Here is a 25,703-nt window from a genome sequence, read left to right on the forward strand (position 1 = left end):
ATTTCATTCCTTTGAATGTATCCAAACGAAATTTTCCCCTAGAAAGGAAAAGGGCTGTTTGATTGAAGACACACATTGCAGCAGTATAGCAAAAACATTGGAATCTTCTCAGTGTCCAGTACCAAGTCAAGAAATTAACAGGGCATCTACTCAGTAGGATAATAATTACTTTGCATTGTTATTTTGAACCCTTGCGGTATAATAAGCAGAGCAGAGCTGAACATTTTATTGCTACTGTTTTTCCGGTTGTTTAGTGCCATCAAGTTAGTTCGACTCATAGTGAGCCTACATAGGGTTTCCAAGGAGTGGTTGGTGAGCTTGAACTGCCAACCTTATGGTTCAAGCTGACTTTGCAGTTCAGCGCATTAACCTGCAGCACCATACCAGGACTCCATTTTATCAGTGTTCAAACTGACCTTGCAGTCGAGTGCTTATCCTACAGCATTACACCAGGACTCCATGAAATACTGTTGGATATAAAAATGTGGCTTGCTTTAGGTTTTAACTTGTAATTTCCTGCTTAAAAATGAAGTTCAACATCAATTTTCATGTTTTATGACACTGGTTCTCCTGTGAAATAGTAGCTGATTTTACTTTTGGATTGAGTTTGTTCATTTCTGGATTTCTTTTTCTTGTTTTTATATTTCACAAACTGAAACCATACTATTAAATGTATTAAGTCACAATAATGAAAAAAATAAGTCTTTAGTGTACCTCCCAGTCCAAGAAATCACTGGTTTTTCTTTATAATTCCTTTCCATATTTAATTTTTATGCACCATTGATCAAATGTAGAAATTCAATATGGATTAGGGACTCGTGGAGTCCTGGTGTGGCGCTATAGGGTAAGCACTGGACCACAAGGCTGGTTTGAACCACAAGGTCAGCATTTCGGGCTCCTCAGCAAGCCTATGCAGGGTCACTGGGTTGGAGCTGACTTGATGGCACTTAACAACAGTATAAATTTGGTCATCACAGAGAGTTGTTACCTTTTCCTTCCCTTATAGATTTCCCATCAGATATTGCTAACAAGTCACTCTCGGAGAGCACAGCCACAATGCTCTGGAAGTCAAAAGGCAGGAGGAGAAGACCATCCCATCCCACCGCAGAATCCTCCAGTGAGCAGGGAGCCAGTGAAGCTGACATTGACAGTGATAGTGGCTACTGCAGTCCCAAACACAGCAACAACCAGTCTGCAGCAGGGACTCTGAGAAACCCAGAGCCTGGGGCCATGAACGTATGCAGTGCTCCCTTGAGCTCTTTTTCTACCATCTGTGTCAACAGTACCTTTGTGTGTCCTCTGCTAGAGTTTAAGTATCTATTTTCATGCATCCTAATAATTCTTACAGTAGTAATAGTATGATTAACATGAAAAATACTCATATGTGGAGACTGATTTTTATTTTAAACATCCCAATAGATTAAATTATGACTAAATTTGCAAAATTTATAGTGCTGGCACTTAGATGGAAAATAATTGTCTATTTTGCTTTCTTTTTTAGCATATGGAACCATCTGTATGTTCAGGTACTTATTTTCTTTCAGGTTCTTGTTTTCTACATAGTGGTTTTGCTTTACTTCATGTACATTTTACATTGTTCATTGTAAATATTTTTATTTAAGCATGAAACTTGATAATACTACTAAACAAAACAAACAACAGTATTTTCTAAAAAGATGCTTGTTAATTTGTGAAATTACAGATAGGCTGATCATATTTAGAAAATGACAGTTGGATTGTCTGCAAGATTAAACTTACGTTTATAAAGAACGTAAAAGTTGATAGAAAAATTACCAGGATTATATTTGTAAATGACTGAGATTCAGTGCATGAATTTAGGGGGCAATCTTTGAGGTTTTGTCATTTTTTGAAGTAAATCGTATTTTAAAATCTCTTTTTTTGTAGGTGGTGTGAATTGGTCCAATGTAACTTGCCAGGCAACTCAGAAAAAACCTTGGATAGAAAAACATCAGACATTTTCTAGAGGTGGAAGGCAAACTGAACAAAGAAATAATACACAGGTAATTTGAAGTAGGCTGGGGAAATTTGCTGAAGTATGAGATGGTACCAGGGGATTGCTGTGAATATGTATCATAATGGTACAGTGACTACTGACAGTGCCCTGACTTTTGGAGATGCAGACTGAATCGCATCCTTGGAGGCCTGGATGGCCAAACTGCATCTCTCATACTTCAGACAAATTGTCAGGAGGGACCAGTCACTGGAGAAGGATATCATGTGTGATAAGGTGGAGGGTCAGAGAAAAAGAGGAAGACCCCCAATGAGATGGATTTGGCCAAGCGGCAGCATCTATGGGCTCAAGCATGGCAACAATTGTGAGGTTGACCCAGACTCGGGCAATGTTGCGTTCTGTTGTGCATAGGGTCTCTATGAGTTGGGACCTACTCGATGGCATGTAACAACAACATACTGAATTATTTAGTGTTGAAGTGTCACATATTTGAAACTTACTTTTAAATTACTTAGTGAAGGAATGAAGTCAAAAGCAAAATGTTGAATGAAAGTGGTAGGCATATGTGTGAGCATTCTATCATTTTTCTGCTTTTCTTGTATTTCTATATATTTAAAAAAGGATACCCTCTAGTCCTGATGTATCTGCCATGGCTTTCTCGTATCCATATGTAAATTTTAAAGCCTTAACTATTACTCTTTGTGTTTCAGTATTGCAGCTTTGTCCATGTGGCTTTACTTGACTGTAAATAGCACAGATGTTACTTTTGTGAAAGTGGCACTGAGGCAGTCATGACAGCTGCTTACTGTAATGTGTCCACCCAGGGCTGCTTCCTGACCATGAGAGTGACTCAGTGCTCTAGTACTGCTGTAACACAAATATCACAAGTGGGTGATTTGAAAAGATAGAATTGTTAATTTCTCACAGTTCTGGAGGCTAAAAAAGTCTATTAGGATCTCTGTCATGTGGGATAAGCACTGGTTTCAACCCACCAGCTGCTCCTTGGAAACCTTATATAGGGTCACTATGAGGGGAAACTGACTCGATGGCACTTAACAACAACATAAAGCATTTTTTTGTTCCTTGGCATTAGATAGTCTGCACATGGCATGCAGCATGCCTTCCCCTGTGTGTTTGCAGTCTGTCTTTATTCTAGTCTTTTTAATATTCATTTTAAATTTTGATCTACATTGGTAAGACCTCATTTTCCAAATAGGGTCTTATGTGTAGGTACAGGGGTTAAACTTTAATATATTTTTAGGGGACACAATTCAATACACAGTAGGAAACAAGGCTCTAACTGTAGTATATAGTATTACATTAGAGAACTTGAACATGCATTAGCTGTATCTTCCTTCATTGGTTGTCTCTGAGTAATCATTGAGTTTATTTGGTCATAATTAAAAAAGAAAAAGTTACTTCTTGTTTTTGAAAATATACATGAAAAGCATACATCAGCTAAACAATTTCTGCATGTACGATTCCTTGACATTGATTACCAATCTGGCTATCCTTTTTCTAATTCTTCCTCCACAATTAGCTTAGACTCCAAACTCTACCAGCTGCTCCGCAGGAGAAAGATGAGGCTTTCTGTTCCCGTAAAGATTTACAGCCTTGGAAACCCTGTGCAGGGTGGCTATGAGTGGGAAGCGACTCCACGGCACACAGCCACCACCACCCTTTTCCCTTAGCAGCTTCTTTAATCATTTGAATTGCTGTTGACAGTTTTTGATGGTCAGCATTTTTCCTTTTCATTGTTTTAGATTACCTTCCTTAATTAAGAAATGAAAGTTTTTATATGAGTATATCTGTTGATGAATTGAAATAAGAGCAAGTTACCAAGCAATTAAGTAAGGCCAAATACTTGCCTGGTTCTTTGCATTACTGAAATAAAGTACTTCAGGGGTGCCTTAACATTAGCTTGACTATCAGGGAAGCAAGCAGAATGTAGTATCTTCCCTGTGGTTATTGCAAAAATGAGTCAGTGTTGTTCATGGCAGGCTAGCTTTATTTGCTTGAAAATAAAGAGCCAACACAGGAATCGTTGATACAGATTAAGCAACAGTCTACCATTTACTTACGTACGTGGTGAAATTTTCATTGTGATCTTAACTATCAGTGTTGACATTGTAACTACTAGTCCTGCCAAGTTTGCAGTCTTGGTATTATTGCTTTTTCTACTAATGGAGAGGAAATAGTGAGATTGAAAAACATTTTCTCTCTTAGTCAAAACTGGTGAGGAATGGCAAAACAACAAAAAAGAAAATTAAGCAAATACAAAAGGTCTGCAAAGTTACTGTACAGTATATTTGGTAGTGGTTCAAGACCTTTTTTGTTGTTGCTATGGAAAGAAAATCTTTTAAAATTGTTTTATTTTGTGAATAGACTGAAAAATGTAAGAGATATAAAAGGTTTGCAGTACACTGAAAAAGTTCACTTGTGCTCTTGTTTCCCCTTGAGTAGATTCTTGTGTATATTTCTAGAGTGTTTTCATGTTTATATAAATGCATACAAATAATGTATCTTACATTTTTGTCCTTGTCACATATACACTTTTTAGCATATACACTTTGTCCTGTGTTCTCCTTTTCTAACTTAGCAGTGTATCTTGGAGATATTTGCTACCTTATTTATTTTATACCACCATTGTTCTTTGTTGCCCTATTGATGGACACTTGACACTTGTGCTATTATGATGGATGTGCTTCAGTGCCATTTAGTGTATGCACACGTACAATGCAATAAATTCCTTGAGAAGGGCCCACATGGTCAAAAGGAAAGTTCTTCAGTTATTTTGCTAAATACCATGAATTTGCATTTTTAGTAGCAATGTTAACTGCCTATTGCCACATAGCTTCAGAAATAACATATTTTCAGATGTTTGCATTTGTGCTGATTGGGTAAAATGTTTTTTTAATATAATGGAGCATATGTTTAAAGGTCATTTGTATTTATTCTTCTGTGAACTTCTGGTCACATCCGTAGGCAATTTTTTGCATGTTTATCTAGTTCTTTTTTGTACATTTTTATCATAAAACTCTTAACTAAATTCTTAAAATTTCTAGGAGACCAAAGTGTGCTATGAATTGAAAATATTTTGCCAGCATTTTCATTTTTATTTTGTCTTAGCTTATTGTCATGCAGAATTTTTTTCACATTAGCATTTATTTTTTAAAGTTGCCTTTGTTGGTATTTTGTCTCTGTGTGTGTGTGTTTCAATAGCTTCAGATTTAAAATCATAGTTAGAAAAGCCTTTCCCACTTCAGGGTTATAAAGGAATTTGTGTCTTTTGTGACTCCTGGTGTGACGCGTAGGATAAGCACTGGACCACGAACCATCAGGTCTACAGTTCAGACCCACCAGCTGCTCCTCGGAAACCCTATAACAGGGTTGCTGTGAATTGGAACCAACTCAACAGCATTTAACACCAGTCTGGTTTATGGTCTCATTGTTTTACATTTAAATCCTTAATTCATTTGAGTCTGTTTTGCTATATGATGAAGATACAGGTCCTCTTTTGTGATTTCCAGTTGGCTATCCAAATCTCCCTGGAGTCCTGGTGTGGCGCTGTGGGTTAATGCGCCAGATTGCAAAGCCGTTTGAACTGCAAGTTCAGTGGTTCAAGCTCACCAGCTGTCCCTCGGAAACCCTATACAGGATTGCTATGGGTCAGAACAGACTTGATGGCACTTAACAAAAATAATCCAAATCTTCAGCATCTTTTCTTCCTTGCTGATTTGAGATTCACATTAAATTTTTGTATGTATTGGTATTTCTTTCTGGACTTTTTATTTTATGCCATTGTTCATTAATCTGTAAGTGCAAGGAGAATTAATTTTGTGATGTTGATTTTTTCCTGTGCAAAGATGGTTTATATTTCTGTTTTTGGATTGTTTGGGTCTTTTAAGAGATGTTGAAAAGTTTCCCTAAAATAAGTTTACATATATTCTTGATATATCAATGTCTGGTGTTTTAGTTTTGTTGTAAATGGGATATTAAGTGATTTTTATTGCTGTTAAGTGTCATAGAGTTGGTTCCAACTCAGAGATCCTGCATAGGGTTTCCAAGGAGCGACTGATGGGTTTGAACTGTGAACCTTGAAGTTCAAACTGATCTTGTAGTCCAGTGATTATTCTGTGGTGCCAAACTGGGACTTTATTAAGTGATTTAAAAGAACTTAAATTCTTTAAAATTAAATTAGTGTCATTTAAAAATGATTATGTATTTGAAGTTGTATCTTGTGTTTGTGTTTTCCTGTATGCCCACTTTTTATCAACAACATTCTCTTTCTTAGGGCTGATAAAAAGTATTTAGCTGTCACAGTTATTGATTCCTTCCAGAATACAATTGAAATACTTGTATAATTAATACCCATGAACTTTGTTAGGACCACCATTAGTGCTTATAGTAACATTAATGCATGTATACTAACTTTGTGATGAATTCTCCTTTTTAAAATAAAGAAACACCAAAGCTACACAGTTCATAAAACTTACACTAGTTTAATTAAAATATTATGTGTATTGACATGTTTTCATATTTTGCTTATTACATAATTTATCATAGGTTTTGACCTTTTAAAATAAACTATGCACTTTGTGAAAATTCACTGAATTGTATACTTTTGGTACTTTTCTGTAAGTAAGCTGTACTTTAATAAAGCATTTACTTAAAAATAAGGTTATTTGTCTCTTCTGCGTTTTACTTAGGTTGGGTTCAGATGTCGAGGACATAGTACTTCCTCAGAAAGACGACAAAATTTGCAAAAGAGACAAGATAATAAACAGTTAAACCCCAGTCAGTCCCATAGAGGCGACCCAAATTCTGAGCCATTATATTTTGAGGTATTATTTCAGTTTCTATTTTTTAAAATGTTACAGCAAATATTCCCATTAAGAAATCATTTGTCACATTATAAATATTTTAAGTACATTTTATGTCTAACATGTGATTCTACTATTGTCATAGAGATTACCCAGAAGTACTGACTCATTTTTGTTTGTCTTGGTTGTATATATTTCATTTATGTTTATGTAAACTTCTGCCAAGTGTGTTTACCATGTTTAGGTAACATGTAGAACTTTATTTTATTTTTCCCATCAATTAATAGTATTTACCCTATTCCCTTTGTTTATTACCCCCTCTGCCTCCACTCACCCTGTAACCATCATAGAATATGTCATTTAGCAAGAAAATCTTTTCTTAACTTTTTACAACTGTGGTCTCATGCAATATTAGACTTTTGTGTTTGACTAACTTCACTCAGCACAATGTCCTCCAGATTCATCTGTTGTGAAGTGTAGGTTTAAAATATTTTCTAAATTGAAATCTAATTTGAAATTGTTTTTAATCATCTTAGGGTAGAATTATTAATAAAAAAAATAGTAGATGCAGAAATCCAAAGGATAGTCATATGGGGTTGTATATAGCCCCATTCTTGAATGATTACATTGGCTGTGTTTGCATGTAAGAGATGTATGTTATTTCCTTTTTTAAAACTGACTTTAAATAGTTCATTGTTAAAAAAAAAAAAAATTACCTTTCTCATTTTTAATTACTCTAAAGCATTGTAAAACGCTGCTTGTCTTAGGTGTTTATTGCCAGTTATAATTTTCACTTCATACGTGAAACTCCATTACAGGATGAAGATGGGTTTCAAGAGCTAAATGAGAATGGAAATGCTAAAGATGAGAATATTCAACAAAAACTTTCTTCAAAAGTAGTAAGTGGCTTAAAAAATAAACAAAATAGAACATCTTTTGAACCTATGGTATGGTGAAAAGAAACATTATATAGAAGTACAAAGTACACGTAAGGCAGCATGTCATAGTAGAAACTGCTTAGTACTTACCTCTGATATGTCTTGACAACATAGCAGACAACAAGGACATTTTCCTGTGAAATCCAGATCCATTATTAAACCTATGAAAATGCCATTAATTAAATAACATCACCCAACACAGATTCCATATTAAGATTTCTCCTGCTGTTGTTAAGACTCCCCTTTTTTTTCTAATGTTTTATTTTGGTCTAGGTGAAAATTTACAGAGCAAAGTAGTTTTCATCCAACAATTTATAAACCGTTTGTTGCTCATGACTTCGGTTGTAATTCCCTCAGCATAACAGCACTCTTCTACTTACTTCTTGGTTTTCCATTTCCATTTGTCCTCCTGTCTTGCCCCTATCTGCCTTCTGAGCTTCTGAGGAATGTGTTCCTCACTGGTGTTCGTTCACCTTATAGGTTTGTCAGTTTGTTGACTGAAAGTTTATCCCTGAGGGTTGGTTCTGTTTCAGGCTTGTAGGATGTTAAAGAGCCACAGTCTCGGGGGTTTCACAAGTCTATTATCAGACCAGTAAATCTGATCTTTTTCATGATTTTCATTCTACATTGTTTATATTGTTTTTGTTCTTTAGTTTGTGCAGGATCTTCCATTGTGATCCTGATCAGAGTGGTTGGTCGTGGTAATTGGATACCATCTAGTTCTGGTCTTGGGGTCGTGGAGACTGTGGTTTTCATGGTTTATTAGTCTTTTGGACCAGTTGTTTCCTTGATTCTTTCATTTTTGTAACTTTTCTTTAGTCTGGATGGGAAGAGACAACAGTTGAATCTCAAATGGTTGTAAGACTTTTCTTTTCAAGCTATTTTGTTTAGTTTCAATCTAGGAATCAGGTAAACATTGTTATGCATCATGTTAAGTGGTTGCATCTCTTTTATTATTTTCCAGCCTAGAATGGTCTACTGTTTTCATGACATTGAATCCTTTGATGAGTCCAGACCAATTATCCTGAATGTAGAATGTCCCACATTTTAGACGGTCTTTCCTCATGATTGTTGTTGTGTATTGCTGTTGAGTTGATTCTGACTTACACAGATTACTAGATCCATAAGGTTTTCAAGGGTACTAGTCCTGTCTTACGCAGTTCCTCTAGTTGGGTTTGAATTACCAAGCTTTCAGCTAGTAGTTGAGTGCTTGACCATTTGTATCACTGTTTCCAACAAAAACACTACATTTATGGTGCTGTCATACTGTTGGTGTTCCCAAGTTTGATTATTTGGGCAGAAAATATATATATTTCAGTTTTTTAGTATGTCAGCTGATTCGTATAGATACACAATCTCTTTATTGTGGATTTTTAATGTCTTGGTATTCTTTTGAGACTTGCAAGATTACTAACAAATGTCTGTCTTTGGTTATCATAGTTGGATGATTTACCTGAAAACTCACCTATCAATATAGTTCAGACTCCAATTCCTATTACAACTTCTGTCCCTAAACGTGCAAAGAGTCAGAAGAAGAAAGCTTTAGCAGCAGCCCTTGCTACAGCTCAAGAATATTCAGAAATAAGTATGGAACAAAAAAAATTACAGGTATATGTTCATTTGCAATGATAAGTGTGGTATATTATTTGCTGAATTTGGAGAGATGAACAGAGGCAGTATGGTAAGTGTAATCTTCAGTTGTGACACTTTCATGTTCACGTTGCAGGAAGCTTTGTCAAAGGCAGCTGGAAAAAAGAACAAAACACCTGTGCAGCTAGACTTGGGGGACATGTTAGCTGCTCTGGAGAAACAACAACAAGCAATGAAAGCACGGCAGATTACTAATACTAGACCTCTGTCATATACAGGTAAGAGCATTATCTAGGCAAACTGCTCTTTCACTTTGATACTGTGTTTTGGTTTTGTATTACTAATATAAATTTATTTAGTTACATACATATAAGGCAAGGACTTACAAATCGGGCTGTGATCCGCAAGGTCAGCAGTTCGAAACTACCAGCCGTTCCGCGGGAGAAAGATGAGGCTTTCTACTCCCGTAAAGATTTACACCCTCGGAAACCCTGTACAGGGTCGCTATGGGTCCGAACCGACTCAGTGCCACTTAACAACAACAACAACATATATGAGGCAGCTCAGATCTGAGCCTTAACATTTTCTATGTACCTTCTCTTTCCTTGGACTCCTTACATTTGAGTCTTAACTACATCTTATCTTACCTTGAAAACATAGCTAGAATCCAACTTTATTTTACTCAGAGCTCTCCTGCCACCATAGTTGTCGCCCCACTATTTTACTTCACAGTAGTAGGCTCCTGTCTACTACCTGGCTGCTTCTCTCCCCACTCCCAAGTCTAAAATATTTTAATAAAGGAGTGATCTTTGAAAAATATAAGCTATATCATGCTTATATTTTTGCTCAATACTCTGGTGGCTCTAGTCACTTGTAGTCAAGTCGAAGTCCTGACTAAGGTCCTGTCTTAGCTGACCCTTTTACATCTCTACCATCATCACTATTCACTCCTTACTCTGCTGTAGCCATTTAGCCTCTTTGCTGTTCCTCAAACACACCCAGCATGCTCCTAGCTTTGTATCTTTGTGCTTGGCTCTTCCCTTTTCCTGGAATGTTCTTTCCCCAGATATAGTGTGGCTTGTTGCCTGGCGTCCTCATCTCTGTTCAGATGTTAAGTTAGTGTGCATTTGAAGCAGTAACTTTTTCTTCTTTAAAGATTGAAATAAAAATCACAGATAACTTGGCCCTTTTAATAATTAGATTATCCAGTTTAAAGCCATATGGTAAACCGACATTTTGAACAAATTGTGTGTCTGTGAATCTGTGAGTAAGAGAAAATAATCTGGCTTTCTGCTGAAATAGTAATTTGTTTGAACAACCCTCATGAAATGTAGAGTTCTGCAGCTTTGCTGTGCTCCCTCATTGTTGTTTGCATAGTTTATGTTTAAAAATGAGAGCCACAACACAGGAGTTGTATTTGTATGCCATCAAGTCGGTTCTGATTTATACTGACCCTGTCATAGGTTTTACAAGGCTGTAAAGCCTCATCTTTCTCCTCTGGAGTAGCTGGTGAGTTTGTACCACCGACCCTGCAGTTCTAAGTCCCAGGGCTCTCACGACACAGGGATTATTATTATTATTGAATGCTGTCAAGGTGGTTCCGACTCATAGAGATCCTGTATAGGGTTTCTGAGGAGTAGCTGGTAGGTTTGGAGTCCAGTGCTGACCCTGCAGCACCACACCGAAAGTCCAAACGTAGGGATAAGGCTGTAGTAAGAAGCACTGATGTCAAGAGGCAGAAGAGAATTTTCTGTTCCTGGTGTGTTGGTTACTGACAAAAAGATAAGCAACCGTATATAATGTCAGTACTGTGTACAGAATGTTTAAACCAATAACTAGTTACCCATTTAGCATAAACTTTGGGTAGGTAACTCTTATAAAAATAATACCGACTGTGTATTGAACTTTAGAGTTGTGTGTTGTTGAGATGGCGAGAGTGGTAGTAACATCTCAGTAAGAGTAAAGGACAACAAGGACTGGGAGTGAGTGTTAACAGTGTTAGGGAGGCAATGTGACCATAGGTGAAAAGAAAGGACTCTGGAGTCAAGCTGCCTGAGTTGAAGTCTGGTCTTCCTCATATTTTCTTGGCAAGTTACTTCACTTTCCTGTGCTTCTATTTCCTTGAAGATTAAATGAGATGATGCACATAAAGTTCTTGGGTCGGATATAAGCATTCAATAAATGTTAACTAATCATATTACAGAGAAGAAATTATTAACTTGTAATATTTCAAATGGTTTATTATTACAACTTTGATTTAACAAACGTTAATATATACAACTGTAAACATGCAAAATAATGATGTCAGGAATTGTTGGGATTGCTATTATTATAACTAAGCCATATGTGTGTTCAAGAGGCTTATAATTGGGGAGAAAGATATATACAGATAAATAATGGGCAAGCAGTATCGTAGGAAAGATAAAAGCAAAATTATTTGAACTTGCAAAACGAGTGATTTCTGTCGATAACAGTAGTACAGAGAGACCTCACTAAGATGGTATTTGAATTGGGATTTGAAGGGGAGTAGAATTGACAAATGAGTTTAGCCTCTAGTTTAAATCAGGTTTTAAATGGGTGAGCATTGATTACAAAATCCAAGCAAAGGATGAAACTGGTAGTGATATAAGAAATTGGTACGGTTTTTCTACTGATTGTGGAAATAGACCAAAGATGACTACAGTCTCTGTGGCTTGGAGGTCTGTGGTAGTGATGAGGCTGTGTTGATTCTAAAGACAGTATGCGTCATGGAAGGAAAGTTTTTTTTGAAAGAACAGACTCTGAACCTTTTTATTTGCTAGGCGAGAGAGAGTCTTGTAGTTGTTATTTAGTAGTTTAGGTTAGAAATCATGGATTTTCAAACAAATGTTCAAGCCTTGGGAATATATAAGATTTCTAGGAAAAGGATGTTTAGTAACAAAGCCTTGGGGTTATTTATAGTCAAAGGACAAAAATAGAAAAATAGGAAAGTGTAATGTGATTGATTGCAAGGATAATATTTTGAGCAATAGACTGTGGGCTTTGGTACAAAGATAGAATAGGATGAAGACTCAGAAAGTTGTCTATGGGAATTATAAGGTTATGGGCGATCCCTGGCAATAGCTTATTCAAGAGAGTGGGTAGGATAATAGCTAGACTATAATTATTTGGGAAGTGATGACGAGAAAGTAGGGAATGAAATAATGAATGATGATACTTTAGCTTGACGGGAAAGATTTTATTGATTTGCTTTTTTTTTTTTTTAAACTTGTAAGTAGAAGAAATTTTAACTTGGAGGATGTCAAGAAAAATAGGAATTAAGGAGGAACTTGGAAGATGTGAGGAGGAGGAAGGAATAGAGCAGTATCCTAGAGGCATTGAGGTGGGAGAGGCCAGTGTGGTTCTGCCTGAAGATGAGTTGCCAGGATTTGCCATGCTTGAGAGTTACTGCAATGAGTAGAACTATTTACTTATTGCCATGTTGGGGATCAGCTGAATTAATTCTTCTCATTGGATTTGTCTTTATTTTGTGGCAACGAAGAGGATGGATAAGAACTGTTACTGAGGGGTACTGCATAGTGAAGTACTTAGTCCCACCATGTTGATGCCTTTTTTTTTCCCATGGGGAGCGGGTGTTCTTGTTTTTGTAAATTTATCATTGGAGAATTTGAAAGTAACATGGAATTGGCTGTAATAGTAAAACTAATGTTCTTGCTTGTTTTTAGTGGCCACTGCAGCTTCTTTTCACACTAAAGATTCTAACAGAAAACCTTTAACCAAAAGTCAGACCTGTTTAACATCCTTAAATTCTGTAGACATTACTTCCTCCAAAGCAAAAAAAGGAAAGGAGAAAGAAATTGCCAAACTAAAACGACCTACAGCACTTAAAAAGGTAAATTTTAAAAAATTCAGGAGTATGTGTTTTACAGAATAAGATTTAAATCTGTTTTGTTAAAACAAATTGTTTAGAAGTCTTCTTAGACATACATGAGTCTTTATAGTTAATTTGAGGTTGGAATGTAGTAGCATCATGGCTATCTTTGTATGGCACAAACTTCAAATATTTAATATCTAAAGATGCTGGGGCCTAGAAATTGGAAGTCCTGGACTCTAATAATAACTTCAATGCCTACTGTGTAGTTTACATAAACTTTTTCTTTTCATCTTCCTTAGCTGGAATTGGGGATATTATCTGCTCTGCTTTGGTAGTATTCAGATTAGAATGAGATAATCCATGTCCAAATTAGTAAAAACTGTGAAATGGTTAATAACATGTAATTCTGTAACCTTATTTCCAAACTTTATTTTAGCCATATTTTGGGGAAACCCTCTAGTCTATCATCCATGATTTATTTTCTTCTTTTTACTATGGGCCAATAAAATTCATCATTTCAAATCCATCAGCTGTGTCTTGAAAAACCTATACAGGGTTTCTTTGAATCAGAAACGACTTAACAGCACTTAACAATAGAAATAACAATCACATGTTTATTCAATGCTTTAATGTTGATGTCCAGGAAATCACAACTTCTTTCCAACTTGGAACAATTCAGATAAAATTGTATCAGAGGACTTCAAAAAGTTTGTGGAAAATGGGATTTAAAGATGATGTAATTTTCTCATGAATTTTTTGAAAGCCCTCTCATATATAAAAAATAGCTCTACGTTGTTGCTCACAACATATTTACTTGTCAGCTAGCACTCAATAACTTGTTAGTAAAATGAATTAATTTTAACATCATATTAGGCTTATTCGAAACAAAACAACCATCTAAAAATCCATTCATTTTGAGAGGAAATTAAAGCAATAAAAATCCATAAAAGGAATGCTGTTATACTACTCAGCACTTTTCATCTATAAGCAGCTGGCTTTATATAACATTTTAGCTGTAACGTAGCAACAGTGTCATTAAGGTAAATCTTAGAACTTCAGGGCTGCATGCCATTTTGTATGTTGCTTTTCTGTAGCATGGAGATAATACCAGCAGGATGAATGTTTGACGTTATTGCCATTAGATCCAAGTGATAGGGAAATGATGGTTGCAAATCTGATGTGAATATTGATATTTGTATCATAAATCTTGCAGTAGTATTTTAACACAAATTCAATAAAATACAGATGAGACTTATTTGGGAACGTCTGTAGTTTCCAACATTAAATCTCTAAGCAAAGATTGGGGAGTCCTTTATGCAAAAGAAAGCAAAGCAATGAAAGGGATTGATAAAATCATTCCACTTGAGTTCTTACTGACTCCCAAGGAGATTTTGAATAAACATTAGTTAATAGTGGTCGTTTTTTTTATATGTAATACTCTTGATTTCTCAGAGTTTTCTTTTTAGCAAAGAAATAAATACATGAATAATCTGCCTAGACTTTGCCATTTTACTCATTGATAGATCCAAAATTTGACGAATAGTGTTTATTGCAGTGTATTGCTTAATATCACTTACAACCTCATTGTTATGTTTTTGTGTTTGCCTGAGGTGCATACATTATTTTTTTTCCTTTTTATTGTGTAAGGTGAAATTTTACATAAGAAATAAGGTTCCCCTTCCACAATTTTTATATTGGGTACAGTTTTTACATTGTGTCTGCATTCTTGTTATTTCCATCCTGTTGGTTCTGTTCTTTTTCCTGGATCTGGCTCCCCTTCCCCTTCCTGCTTTTGTTTTTGGGTAAATGTTGACTGCTTGGCTTCATATATTCACCCAGAATTTAAAAGAATGAATGAAATATGGTCTGAAAACTGGTGTTCTATGGTTTAGTCGCCTCCCTTTCTTTATTTTAGATACTGTACTCCAATTTACAGTGCCAAAATTACATTCACCCTTTTGCCAATCAGTTTCTTTTTTTTTTTTTTTTTTAAAAAAAAAAGCTTTAAAATATGTTAAGTGCCATTAAGTCTGTTCAACTTATAGCAACCTTTTATAGGGTTTCCAACACAAAACTGGTGGGTTTCAACCGCCGACCTTGTGGTTAACTTAATCCTATAGCATCTTCCCATGCATTGTTATTAAGTGCCATTAGCTGCCCACTATAGGGTTTCAAGGATTTGAACTGACGACCAACCTTGTGATTGGCAGTCCAGTGCTGATCTTACAGCACCACACCATGTAGTCAAATAAAATTCTTGTGACCAATTAACCTATGTAAAAATGTACGTTGTTATCATTCAGTACATACTTAAGAGTGATCACTAAAGACTGGTAATGACTTCTAGGTTATTTTGAAAGAAAGAGAGGAAAAGAAAGGCCGTTTAACTGTGGACCACAATGTTCTGGGATCTGAGGAACCAGTAGAAATGCACTTAGACTTTATTGATGATTTGCCACAGGAGATTGTTTCCCAGGAAGGTAAGAACTTCCTTTTTTCTCTAGTTTGATGGAATGGCCCAGAGATTTTTTTTCCCCTTTTAGTGTGCGTACTTTTTCTTAATCTTTTACAATAATGGTTCTATGTAGTATTTCTCCTTTTGTGACTAATTAAACTCAGCATAATGTCCTCAAGGTTCATCCATGTTATGTGGTGGCTTGCAGCTTCCTTGTTATTCTTCAAGATAGCGTACTAGTCTGTTGTGTATGTTTTACAATTTGTTTATCCATCCTTCCATTGATGGCCCAGAGTATTTTAATTACACATTTCATTACTAGTTATGCACCTAACTGGAGAATGTACTTCACATTCTATCTAAATTTTCTTCATGTTATTGAGATTGGTTTCTTTTGATGATGCTTGTGGGGAGATCAATAAAATGATGCTTGTGGGGAGATCAATAAAAAAATGTTGTTATAACATTAGTGAGGGTTCAATCCAGAATTTGTTATAAGCTCTCAAATTCATGACTACCACGAATATTGAGATTTCCTCTCTAGCTATCACAAACGTCTTACATTTTTTTCTTTAATGTTTAAAACATTACTGACTATCCTCCTTTTTAGGGGCAGTTTTCATTAATTCGTTTTTGTTACTTCAATGGAATTAATGCATATTCTACAATGAATTGTTGTTAAGTTCCACCAAGTTGATTCTGAGGCTTTAAATCTTTGTAGGGACAGAAAACGTTATCTTTATCCCGCAGAGCGTCTGGTGGGCTTGAATCATGGACCTTGTGGTTCGCATTCCAGTGTTTATTGTAGAGAGTTGCAGATCTGACTGCAGTGTAGAAGCCAGCTGGTCCGTCAAATTCCGTCTTATACGATAGTGACTCCAGTTGGTTCTTGAGCAAAATTACAGATTTCTTCTAAAATTTATACTATAAGGAAAGAAAAAATTCTGAGAGACCTGGCTAGGTTCTTTTTCATTCCTGGTTCTTCTAGTTTTTGTAACACGTTTAAAGCTTATTTACATATTTATTAAGCAGCAGTGTTCTGTTGTATTTTAGAAATGAGTTTCCTTCTAAGGATTGTTCAACTATGACATATTTGGGTAGGATTAGCCTTTATTCTCAATTTAATGTGAAACCCTGAATAGTTAGACATCACCATTCTTAATTTAGGAATTCTTTATTGAACATCTATATGTGAGTTTAGTAATTGCAGGAAGGGGTGATGGGTAATTAGTAAGATTTATAGTCAGCTGGTTATGTTATCAAAGAATTTGTGATAGAGATAAGATATATGTGTGTGTGTGTGTATATATATATATATATAACTTTGCTAGTTGCTTAAATTTACAAATTTTTAACTTATTTGTTGAGTTCATATGGAAACAACATTCATACGTTTTTCTTTAATTTAAATCCTTTAGGAATACGTGCTTTAGATACACTAGTCTCCTTTTAATCTCCTTGTAGGCTGTGCTTCATATTTAAGAGTATATTTTAGCAAGTAGCTAATAGGAATATTTCTTTTTTGTAGTATGTGAATATTGTTAATTTGTAATATGAAAAATATTCAAGTTTGTTAGCTTCCAGAGAATTTTGGAATGACTTAAAAGGCAACTGCCATTCTAAATTATTTTGATCAATATAGAGCTTAAGTTTCTCAGTTTTCCCCCCTTCTTCTTCATCTCCATAGATGCTGGACTGAGCATGCCCAGTGATACATCCCTCTCTCCAGCAAGTCAGAATTCTCCTTATTGTATGACCCCTGTGTCACAAGGCTCTCCTGCTAGTTCCGGAATAGGCAGTCCAATGGCGTCTTCAACAATAACCAAAATTCATAGCAAAAGATTTAGAGAGTAAGTTTTATAATTATTACGGCGGTTGACTAGGTTTAAGTGTTTTGATTGTAGTTCTGAATTTAGTATTGTCCTTTTTACTCAGTTGGTCAAGTAGACAAAACAATAGAAATCTTTAGGTACTTTAGCGTTTGTTGAACTGCTTGTTTTATTATATCCTAAGCATTTTCTTTCTGCCAACTGTCAGTGTTCATGTGAGAGTGACCTATTAGTAAACATATTCTTTTTATATTTGCATATTGATATCTTATTATATCAATATTGTGTATACCCTGGAAGGTCTAGCCTTGTAACATCTGCTACCTACAGTGCACAGTATGAATTATGTTTTTGAGCAAATATTTCAAAGTTTTAAAATTGAGATAATTAATTTGGGAGATAATAAATATAATCTCTGAATAACCTTAAACTGACAGTTACTGTTGTGACTGGCTTTAGGATTTGAATATTCATGTAGATGACGTAATTTTACCTTTGAAAAAGACATCTGATAGAATAACAGAAACAGTATAATGTAGTACAATGGATGAGAATCTGAGTCAGATTGGTTTGTTCTCTTCCTTTTTCTTACACCATTGTTTTTCAGCAAATACTTGTCTAAAATTGTGAAGTCAATTAAATGTCAAATAGCAGATGTCTAACAAATGAAACACTTGGGGAGTAAAATGTTGCATATGTATGGAATAAAACAGATTGAGGGGAAAAAAGAAAGGAAAGTTTTGGTTTTCTGATGTTTGATTGTATAATTGCATTCTTTAATTTTGTATTTTTAAGCTATGATACTTCATTTTTATTCCCAAAATCTGTAGTTATTTCAGTTTCTTCTGAATGTAGTGTCTTCCTTGTACTTATTTAACATTTTCCATATAAACATGAAAGACGAAGAAACCCAGCAAATTTATTTGTTTTTGCACTGAATAAGGGTGGGCCTATGTTTTTCTAGTATATAATGCAACGTGGAAGTGGAAAATTGCTTGTCCGGTTATTTCCAGATATATCATACCAGTTATCCTTGGTAAAGTACCTGCCTATGGTAGAGATGAGGAGGTATGTCCATGTGAATACTTCCTTTTCCTTGCAATAAAGTGGGCTACCAATTAAAAAAAAATTTGTGTGTGTGTGTGTGTGTGTATTATAGCAATATATGATCTCACAAAGAACCTCATTCTATTATAATAGCATGTGACCATTACCTCAAAGTCTCTTTGGTTTTAGGTTCAGTCTAATTATTGGGTTCTTGCTTCATAGCTATAGAACTTTAAAGCTCGCAGGATCATTGAGTAGATCCTACCTTCTTATTTTTATAGGTAAGTCAACCGATAACCTCGAGATTGCTACTTATCCAAGATTGGTGAATTAGGGTCTTCACTTAGCTTCTGTAAAATTATACTTCTTTCCTACTACAAGTAACTTTCATACTCATTTGGAATGAAATAACTTTATCTCTCCATATCAGTAACATAATACTTGTTTTAGCGAATAGCAAGCTAGCACTTGATTTTCTTAGGAATGTAATAAATGGAGTTTCAAGAGTACTTTCCTGAAATTATCTTTTATATAAAAGCCAGTCTATTGGAATTCAGAAACAATGACAATCTAAATCACTTTTTTTGTTTTTCTAAATTGTCTAAAGGTTTTGAAACTTGAGTTTTGATGAAAACTTCTTACTGGATATATTTATATTTACAGAAAATTAAATAAGGACCTATGTTTTGCTTTACTTTTCAGGTATTGTAATCAGGTTCTCTGTAAAGAGATCGATGAATGTGTGACTCTTCTTCTTCAAGAGCTTGTCAGTTTCCAAGAACGCATTTACCAAAAGGATCCTGTAAGAGCGAAAGCAAGGAGGAGACTGGTTATGGGTCTGAGGGAGGTTACTAAGCATATGAAGTTGAATAAGATCAAGTGTGTTATAATTTCTCCAAACTGTGAAAAAATTCAGTCAAAAGGTATGAGCATTTGGCTTTGAGAAGTTTTGATATGTATTTAGTGTAAATCACTGTAGGTGTTACAGTGAATTTTAAAGTGGAAGTCATATGTCTTTCTCAGTAGAGCATAGGTATGAAATAAAATAGTGAGTATGAAGGAAGAAAACGTGAATCTTCCAATATGAAAATTAAGTAGTATAATCGAGTATAATTAAGTAGCATGGGGACGAGTGCATGCCTTTACCTCTGTAATTATGCTCTGCTTTTTAAACTTTTGCATTACTTTCTTCTTAGGTTCCTTTCCTCTTAAGAATTAGAACAATGATGAAAGTTTCTGTTACTACTTTTGTTAGAAACTTCTCTCTCAGAAATCAGTGCTTACACACTGAATCCCTGGGGTGAGCTAGTAACTGAGCACTTTACCGTATCACCCACCCTTATGTAGCCCTTTTGGTGGAAGAGCATTGAGTAGCAGTACTAGTGGTAAGCACATGTGGAGGAGAGACACCAATAAAATCAGCAGTGTGTGTATAATCTGTCTCATTACCTTGTAATAGTTTACTGTTGAGCTGAAAAAGAGCCCATTGTAATTAATTTATTTTGAATAAGTGTTTGTTGAATTGAAATTTGACAGTATGCTAATGTCGATGGAGAAACAAAAATATTTGTGAAGGAATCTGGAAAGACCATGTGAACATATAGACCCACGTATAGTGCAGATTCAGTTAGGAGTGTGGAACAGACATTTCTAGACTCTTCTGATAATGTGTTGTCTGCTTTAGTTGTTGGATGTTAAATTAGCTTAATTTAGGAAATAATTCAATTAAAATCTTGATGTGTACTGACTTTTTTCTTAGGTGGCCTGGATGAGGCTCTCTATAATGTCATAGCCATGGCACGGGAACAAGAAATTCCATTTGTTTTTGCTCTTGGAAGAAAAGCTCTAGGACGCTGTGTGAACAAGCTGGTTCCTGTTAGTGTGGTGGGAATTTTCAACTACTTTGGTGCTGAGGTGAGATTTCAGAAGACAAACCGCTCACACCCCTTAAGTAGCACATTTTTCTGTTGACACTTGCCCATGTCACGTGTGGGTGCATTTGAAGATGTGCGATGATAACTCTTTGAGAGAATGAAAAATTATCGTGTATTACATTTCATTTTTGTTGTTTGCTCTACCTGTTGTCGTTAAGTGCTGTTGAGTCGTTTCCGACTCATAATGATCCATAGTATATAGGGTTTCCAAGAAGTGGCTGGTGAGTTTGAACCGCTGACATTTTGGTTCACATCACCTTTGTGGTCCTGTGCTTTATTCCACAGCACCACACCAGGTAGTGCTGAAAACATTTTATAGTTCAAATTCTTTAGCATTTGGAAGAATTTAAGCTCTAATTTCTGCTATTTTCTTCAGGACTCATTTAGGTGTATTTGATAATTTATTCAATTGCTGAGTAAAAATACCCATTATTATGAAATGTAAAATAAATATTTCAGTGTATATTATGGGTTACATCCTTAAATTTAATGGCTTATCCTTTAAAAGATGAAATTGTTAAACTGGTACTCAGAATAGTTCTGCATTTATGATGCCTTTATCTCTGACTTTCATTCTTTTGCCTATAAGACCTGATCATATAAAGGTTAATCTAGAGCAGTGCTCATCAATGGGTAGCAATTGTATTTTATGAAGTTGATTTAAAGGTACTTTGTAGGAGGGTGGAACTAGATGGCAAAATAAGTAGACGCTCCCATTTACTCCCCTAGCAATTAATCTACTGAGCAGCAAATCAAAACAAACACAGAGTGGTATCTCAGAACTCCAGATGGCAGCTGAAGTGTCCTGGTGAGTCCAGAAGAAGGGGGAGGAGGAGCAGGAAGGCACAACAGCTGGAAGAACCTACCAGTTACCATCTGGAGCCTTCACTCATCACAGCCAGTTTGGGATGTGAATAGAAAACAACTCAAACAGGGAACACAGAAAAGCAGCTAATGTAAGAAAGCTGTAGCCCACATATTGAAACACTGCAGACGGACTGTAGGAGTTGTGGGCCAGGCAGTTGGGAAGGTGCAGAAGGCGACTGTAGGGCTATGAATCTTGCTGAGGCCTGAGATAGTTCAAAATGTGAAGCACCAACTATTCCTCCCACAGCCTTGTCTACTCACCCAGGTTTGATAAGTTGTTGAACTGGCCACACAGAACTCAGGTACCGAACTCACGGGTTTGAGTGGGGAAATTAGCAAGTTTAATACAGGATTGGAAAATGTTCAGGGCCTGATTCCAGTCAGCTGATTAATGCCCACAGGACACACCACTCCACTGTAAACATCAGCCTGAAGGCACTCAACTCCATCTCTGGGAGTCAATAAACCTAGCTCCCCTACTTAAGAGCCTGAAGCCACCCCGCTCTATAAGTAATCTTCCTGCCAAAAGCCACTCAGCTTTATTTGCTCTGTGGGCTGGGAAGTCCACAACTCTGTCTTGTGCTTTGGTTCTTGGTTTTGCTACTGCTGTTGCTACTTTGACATTCCTCGCATGTCACAGCTTTCTGTCCCTGGCTCAAGGATGCTCAGTGCACAGAGATTTCAAGGTCCAAAGGGTGCACTCCACTCCTGGGCTCTTTTCTTGAGGGTTGTGAGATCATCCGCCCCTCCTGACTCATTTTAAACCCAGATTAGAGTTCCAAGTTTTTACAATTATATTGGGCTCTGCTAACATCCACAGCTGAATCATACCATCGTATCATTATCCCACCTTCTCTTACCCAGACCCAGCAGTGCAGAAACATTGTTTGGTGGGAGTTATGGACTGTGATTAGAAAAGACAAGATGTAGGTACTTCATTACCCCATAGATGTGTCCCTAGCCCCTGGAAAACTGACAGGGAAGCAGGCCAAGAGGAATACTTAAGACAGACTGGCACAAGAGAAGGAAATGACTGGCTCCCTACTCACCACAGGACACTATGGGAGAATGTGTGTAGGGGCGCCTGTGAGGTAAACACATACTCTCCACCTTTGCCACAGGAAAATCAAGCCCATCATACACATGTGTGTTTGTGACCTGCTAATCCTTCTCCCATTCCCTGCATGTGTGTCCTGCGTGTGTGTACTGAATTCCAGAGCCTTCTGAATCAGCACGGAAAAAAAACCTGTAAAGTAAGAGTGCCTTCTAGTGGCTCTCAGAAGAAGGTACCAAGCCCACTGCCACTGAGGTGATTCTGACTGAGAGAACCTGTGTGGTGGAGTGGAGCTGCCTTGTGGCTCTCCCATGGCTGGGAGTCTGAAGGCAAGCTGCCACATCTTTTTCTATGGAATTGGGTGGTAGGTGCAATCCCTGGCCTTCGATTGGCATCTGGACATATGCCACTGTGCCACCAGGATACCAAATCAGAACAATTTCCCCCCAAAATCAGTATAAATTTAAAACAAAATCTAGCAATCAAAATGGCCTAAGTTTAGCAAAAACTAAACTTAAAATCACAAGAGAAAGGCCAATCAAAAACAAAAATGAAAAAGAAGATTTTTTTCCTATAGAGGATAGACTAATGCCAAAACTGATAATGTTCAGACTACAGTGCTAAATATGTTTAAAGAAGGGAAAAGGTACACAGTAAAACCTGTGTGATCATAAGGAACAAGTATATGATCTTTTCAGAGAATAAGCTCAATAATTAAAAATTGCAAAAAATACATCAAATTTACAAAAAATACGTGTAAAGTAAACTCCAACAGAAATGTGGAAGAGGGGGGAGCATATGAGAAACAGATATATTTTGTTATGGTTAGATGGTAACAGTTGTTCATAGGTTAAATGTTACTGTAATTTTCAGTTCTGTGATGTAATACATGTGGAAAATAAAAAAACCAAGTCCACTGTCATCTAGTTGACTCTGATTCATGTTATTGCAGCACAGCAGAATGAAACACTGCTCGGTCCTGTGCCAGCCTCACAGCTGTTGCTATGCTGGAGCCCATCGCTGCTGCCATGGCGGTCTTTCTCTTTTTCACTGACCTTCCTTTTTTGTTGAACTTTTATTGTGAATTGTGTGAAAGTTTACAGACAAGGTCATCAGTTTTACATTCAACAAATCATATATTTTGTTTCATCTCAGTGATTGCAGTCCCTTCCATGTAACAACAGTCATCCTACTTTCTTCCTGTTGTTCTTACTTCTATTTCATCCATCTTCCCATCCCTTCTCAACCCTTATATTTGCCAGTGTTTCAATGCAGCTTTGAATTCTTCCTTAACTATCATGATGATATGCTACCTCTTGAAATGGTTGAACATTAAGCATTTATTTTTGGTACAGCAACTCTATTCCTTCCATCTTCTTTTGATGGTGTCTGCGGTATTCATATTGTGCCCAAAGAAGCCTTCAGTATTGTAAGGCGAGACTTGGATTCTTTCTTCAGTTATTTCAGCTGGAGAAATGCTAAATGTTCTGTTCTCACCTTTTGGTTTTCTAACTCCAGATCTTTACATGTTTCATTATAATTCTTAGCTCGAGCTGCCTTTTTCTTTTCAGGTCTTTTATTTCCTCACTATTTCCATTTGCTTTAGCTTCTCTGTGCTTGAGCAAGTTTCAACGTCTCTTCATTTTGATATGTTCTTCCTTTCCTGTCTTTTTAATCAGCTTTTGCTTTTTTTACTGTATGATGTTCTTGATGTCATCCCACAACCATTCTGGTGTTCCATCATTAGTGTCTAATGCATCAAGTTTGTTTTTTAAATAGTCTCTAAATTCAAGTGGGATATGCTCAGAGTCATATTTTTGCTTTTGTGGACTTGTTTTATTTCCTTTAATGAAACTTCAGCCTGCACTTGGGATTTGAGCAGTTGCTGGTGTGTTTCTCAGTCTTCCGTGGCCTTGTTTTGACGTAAGATGTTAAGCTACTATTCTCTCTCTTCCAACTGATACAGTCAGTTTGATTCCTGTGTATAGTCGCCTTTTATGTTTTAAAAGTATTTACAATGAATAAATAAATGTTCTTGCAAAGTTTTATCATGTGATCTCTAGCATAATTTCTTTCATCAAGGCCGTATTTTGAAAACTACTATGAGTCAGAACTGACTCCATGGCACATAACAACAACAAAATCCTTCCTCTTTGTTAATGACTTTTGTATTCCAAATACGGTAAACAATGGATAAGTAAATGTTCTTGCAAAATTTTGTCATGTGATATCTAGCATATTTTCTTTCATCAAGGCCATATTTTGAAAACTACTTGTTCTTCCTCTTTGTTTATGACTTTTACATTCCAATCTCTGGTAATTAACCGGTGCATTTTGATTGCATGTTGAATCAGTTTCAGGCTGAATAAGTTGTAATTCTTCCGTTTTCTTCATTACTGACTTTAATGGTTGGTGCATAAGCTTGAATAGTAGTGGTATTAACTGATCTTCTTTCTAAGCCATATAGATATGATCCTATCACAAATATCATTGTACTGCAGTATCTTGAAGTGTTCTTTTTGACAATGAATGTGAATGCTGTTCCTCTTCAGTTTGATGTTCTTGGCATAATAAACCATGGTTGTGCTGGTGATGCGCCGTGGTGTCCGTTCTGACTCATAGTCACCCTGCGTAGGGTTTCTGAGGCTGTAAATCTTTACAGGACCAGATAGCTGTATCTTTCTTCTGCGGACCAACTAGTAGTTTTGAACTGCTAACCTTGAGATTAGCAGCCCAACTTTTGTAACCATTGTGCTACCAGAGCTCCTTTAATAAACCATATGGTTGTCTTATTCAGAATGGCCAATGCCAGTCCACTTCAGCTGACTGTGCCTAGTATATTGATGTTGATGCATTTCATTTCATTTTTGTCAACTTTCAACTTTCCTATATTCATACATCTTACAATATATGCTCTGATAATAGATGTTTGCAGCTATTTCTTTTCATCATGAGTTGTGTCCATAAGCAAATGAAGGTCCCAAAGCTTTATTCCATTAATGTCATTATGGTCAACTCTACTTTGAAAGGCAGCTCTTCAGCAATCATATTTTGAGTGCCTTCCAATGTGGAGTTCATCTTCTGACACTATATCGCAAAATGTTCTGCTGGTGTTCATAAGATTTTCAGCAGCTAAGCATTCAGGATTGCCTGCCTCTCCTTCTTCTTAGTCTATCTTAGTCTGTAAGTTCTGCTGAAACCTGTTTACTGTGGGTGAACCTGTTGTTAAGTGCTGTTGAGTTTGTTCCTAGTCTTAGCATCCATGTATAGGGTTTCCGAGGTGTGACTGGAACCACCAACTTTGCTGTTGGGAGCCCATTGCTTCCAGTATCACAGCGGCA

General features: G+C 36.3%; 1 protein-coding gene across 1 annotated transcript in view; it reads left to right on the forward strand.

Moving 5' to 3' along the window:
- SECISBP2L (SECIS binding protein 2-like) overlaps nt 1-25,703 on the forward strand; it is a 69,322-nt gene that overhangs the window by 22,222 nt on the left and 21,397 nt on the right. Inside the window, exons 5-16 of the mRNA XM_006831675.1 lie at nt 1,007-1,236; nt 1,502-1,526; nt 1,906-2,021; nt 6,682-6,816; nt 7,614-7,694; nt 9,174-9,341; nt 9,460-9,601; nt 13,028-13,194; nt 15,524-15,656; nt 17,319-17,481; nt 19,210-19,430; nt 20,267-20,421. Of these exons, the coding sequence (XP_006831738.1) occupies nt 1,007-1,236; nt 1,502-1,526; nt 1,906-2,021; nt 6,682-6,816; nt 7,614-7,694; nt 9,174-9,341; nt 9,460-9,601; nt 13,028-13,194; nt 15,524-15,656; nt 17,319-17,481; nt 19,210-19,430; nt 20,267-20,421 (1,736 nt within the window). The remainder of the gene's footprint in view (nt 1-1,006; nt 1,237-1,501; nt 1,527-1,905; nt 2,022-6,681; nt 6,817-7,613; nt 7,695-9,173; nt 9,342-9,459; nt 9,602-13,027; nt 13,195-15,523; nt 15,657-17,318; nt 17,482-19,209; nt 19,431-20,266; nt 20,422-25,703) is intronic.

The sequence above is a fragment of the Chrysochloris asiatica genome, unplaced genomic scaffold (assembly GCF_000296735.1).
Source record: "Chrysochloris asiatica unplaced genomic scaffold, ChrAsi1.0 scaffold00004, whole genome shotgun sequence".
NCBI lineage: Eukaryota > Metazoa > Chordata > Mammalia > Afrosoricida > Chrysochloridae > Chrysochloris > Chrysochloris asiatica.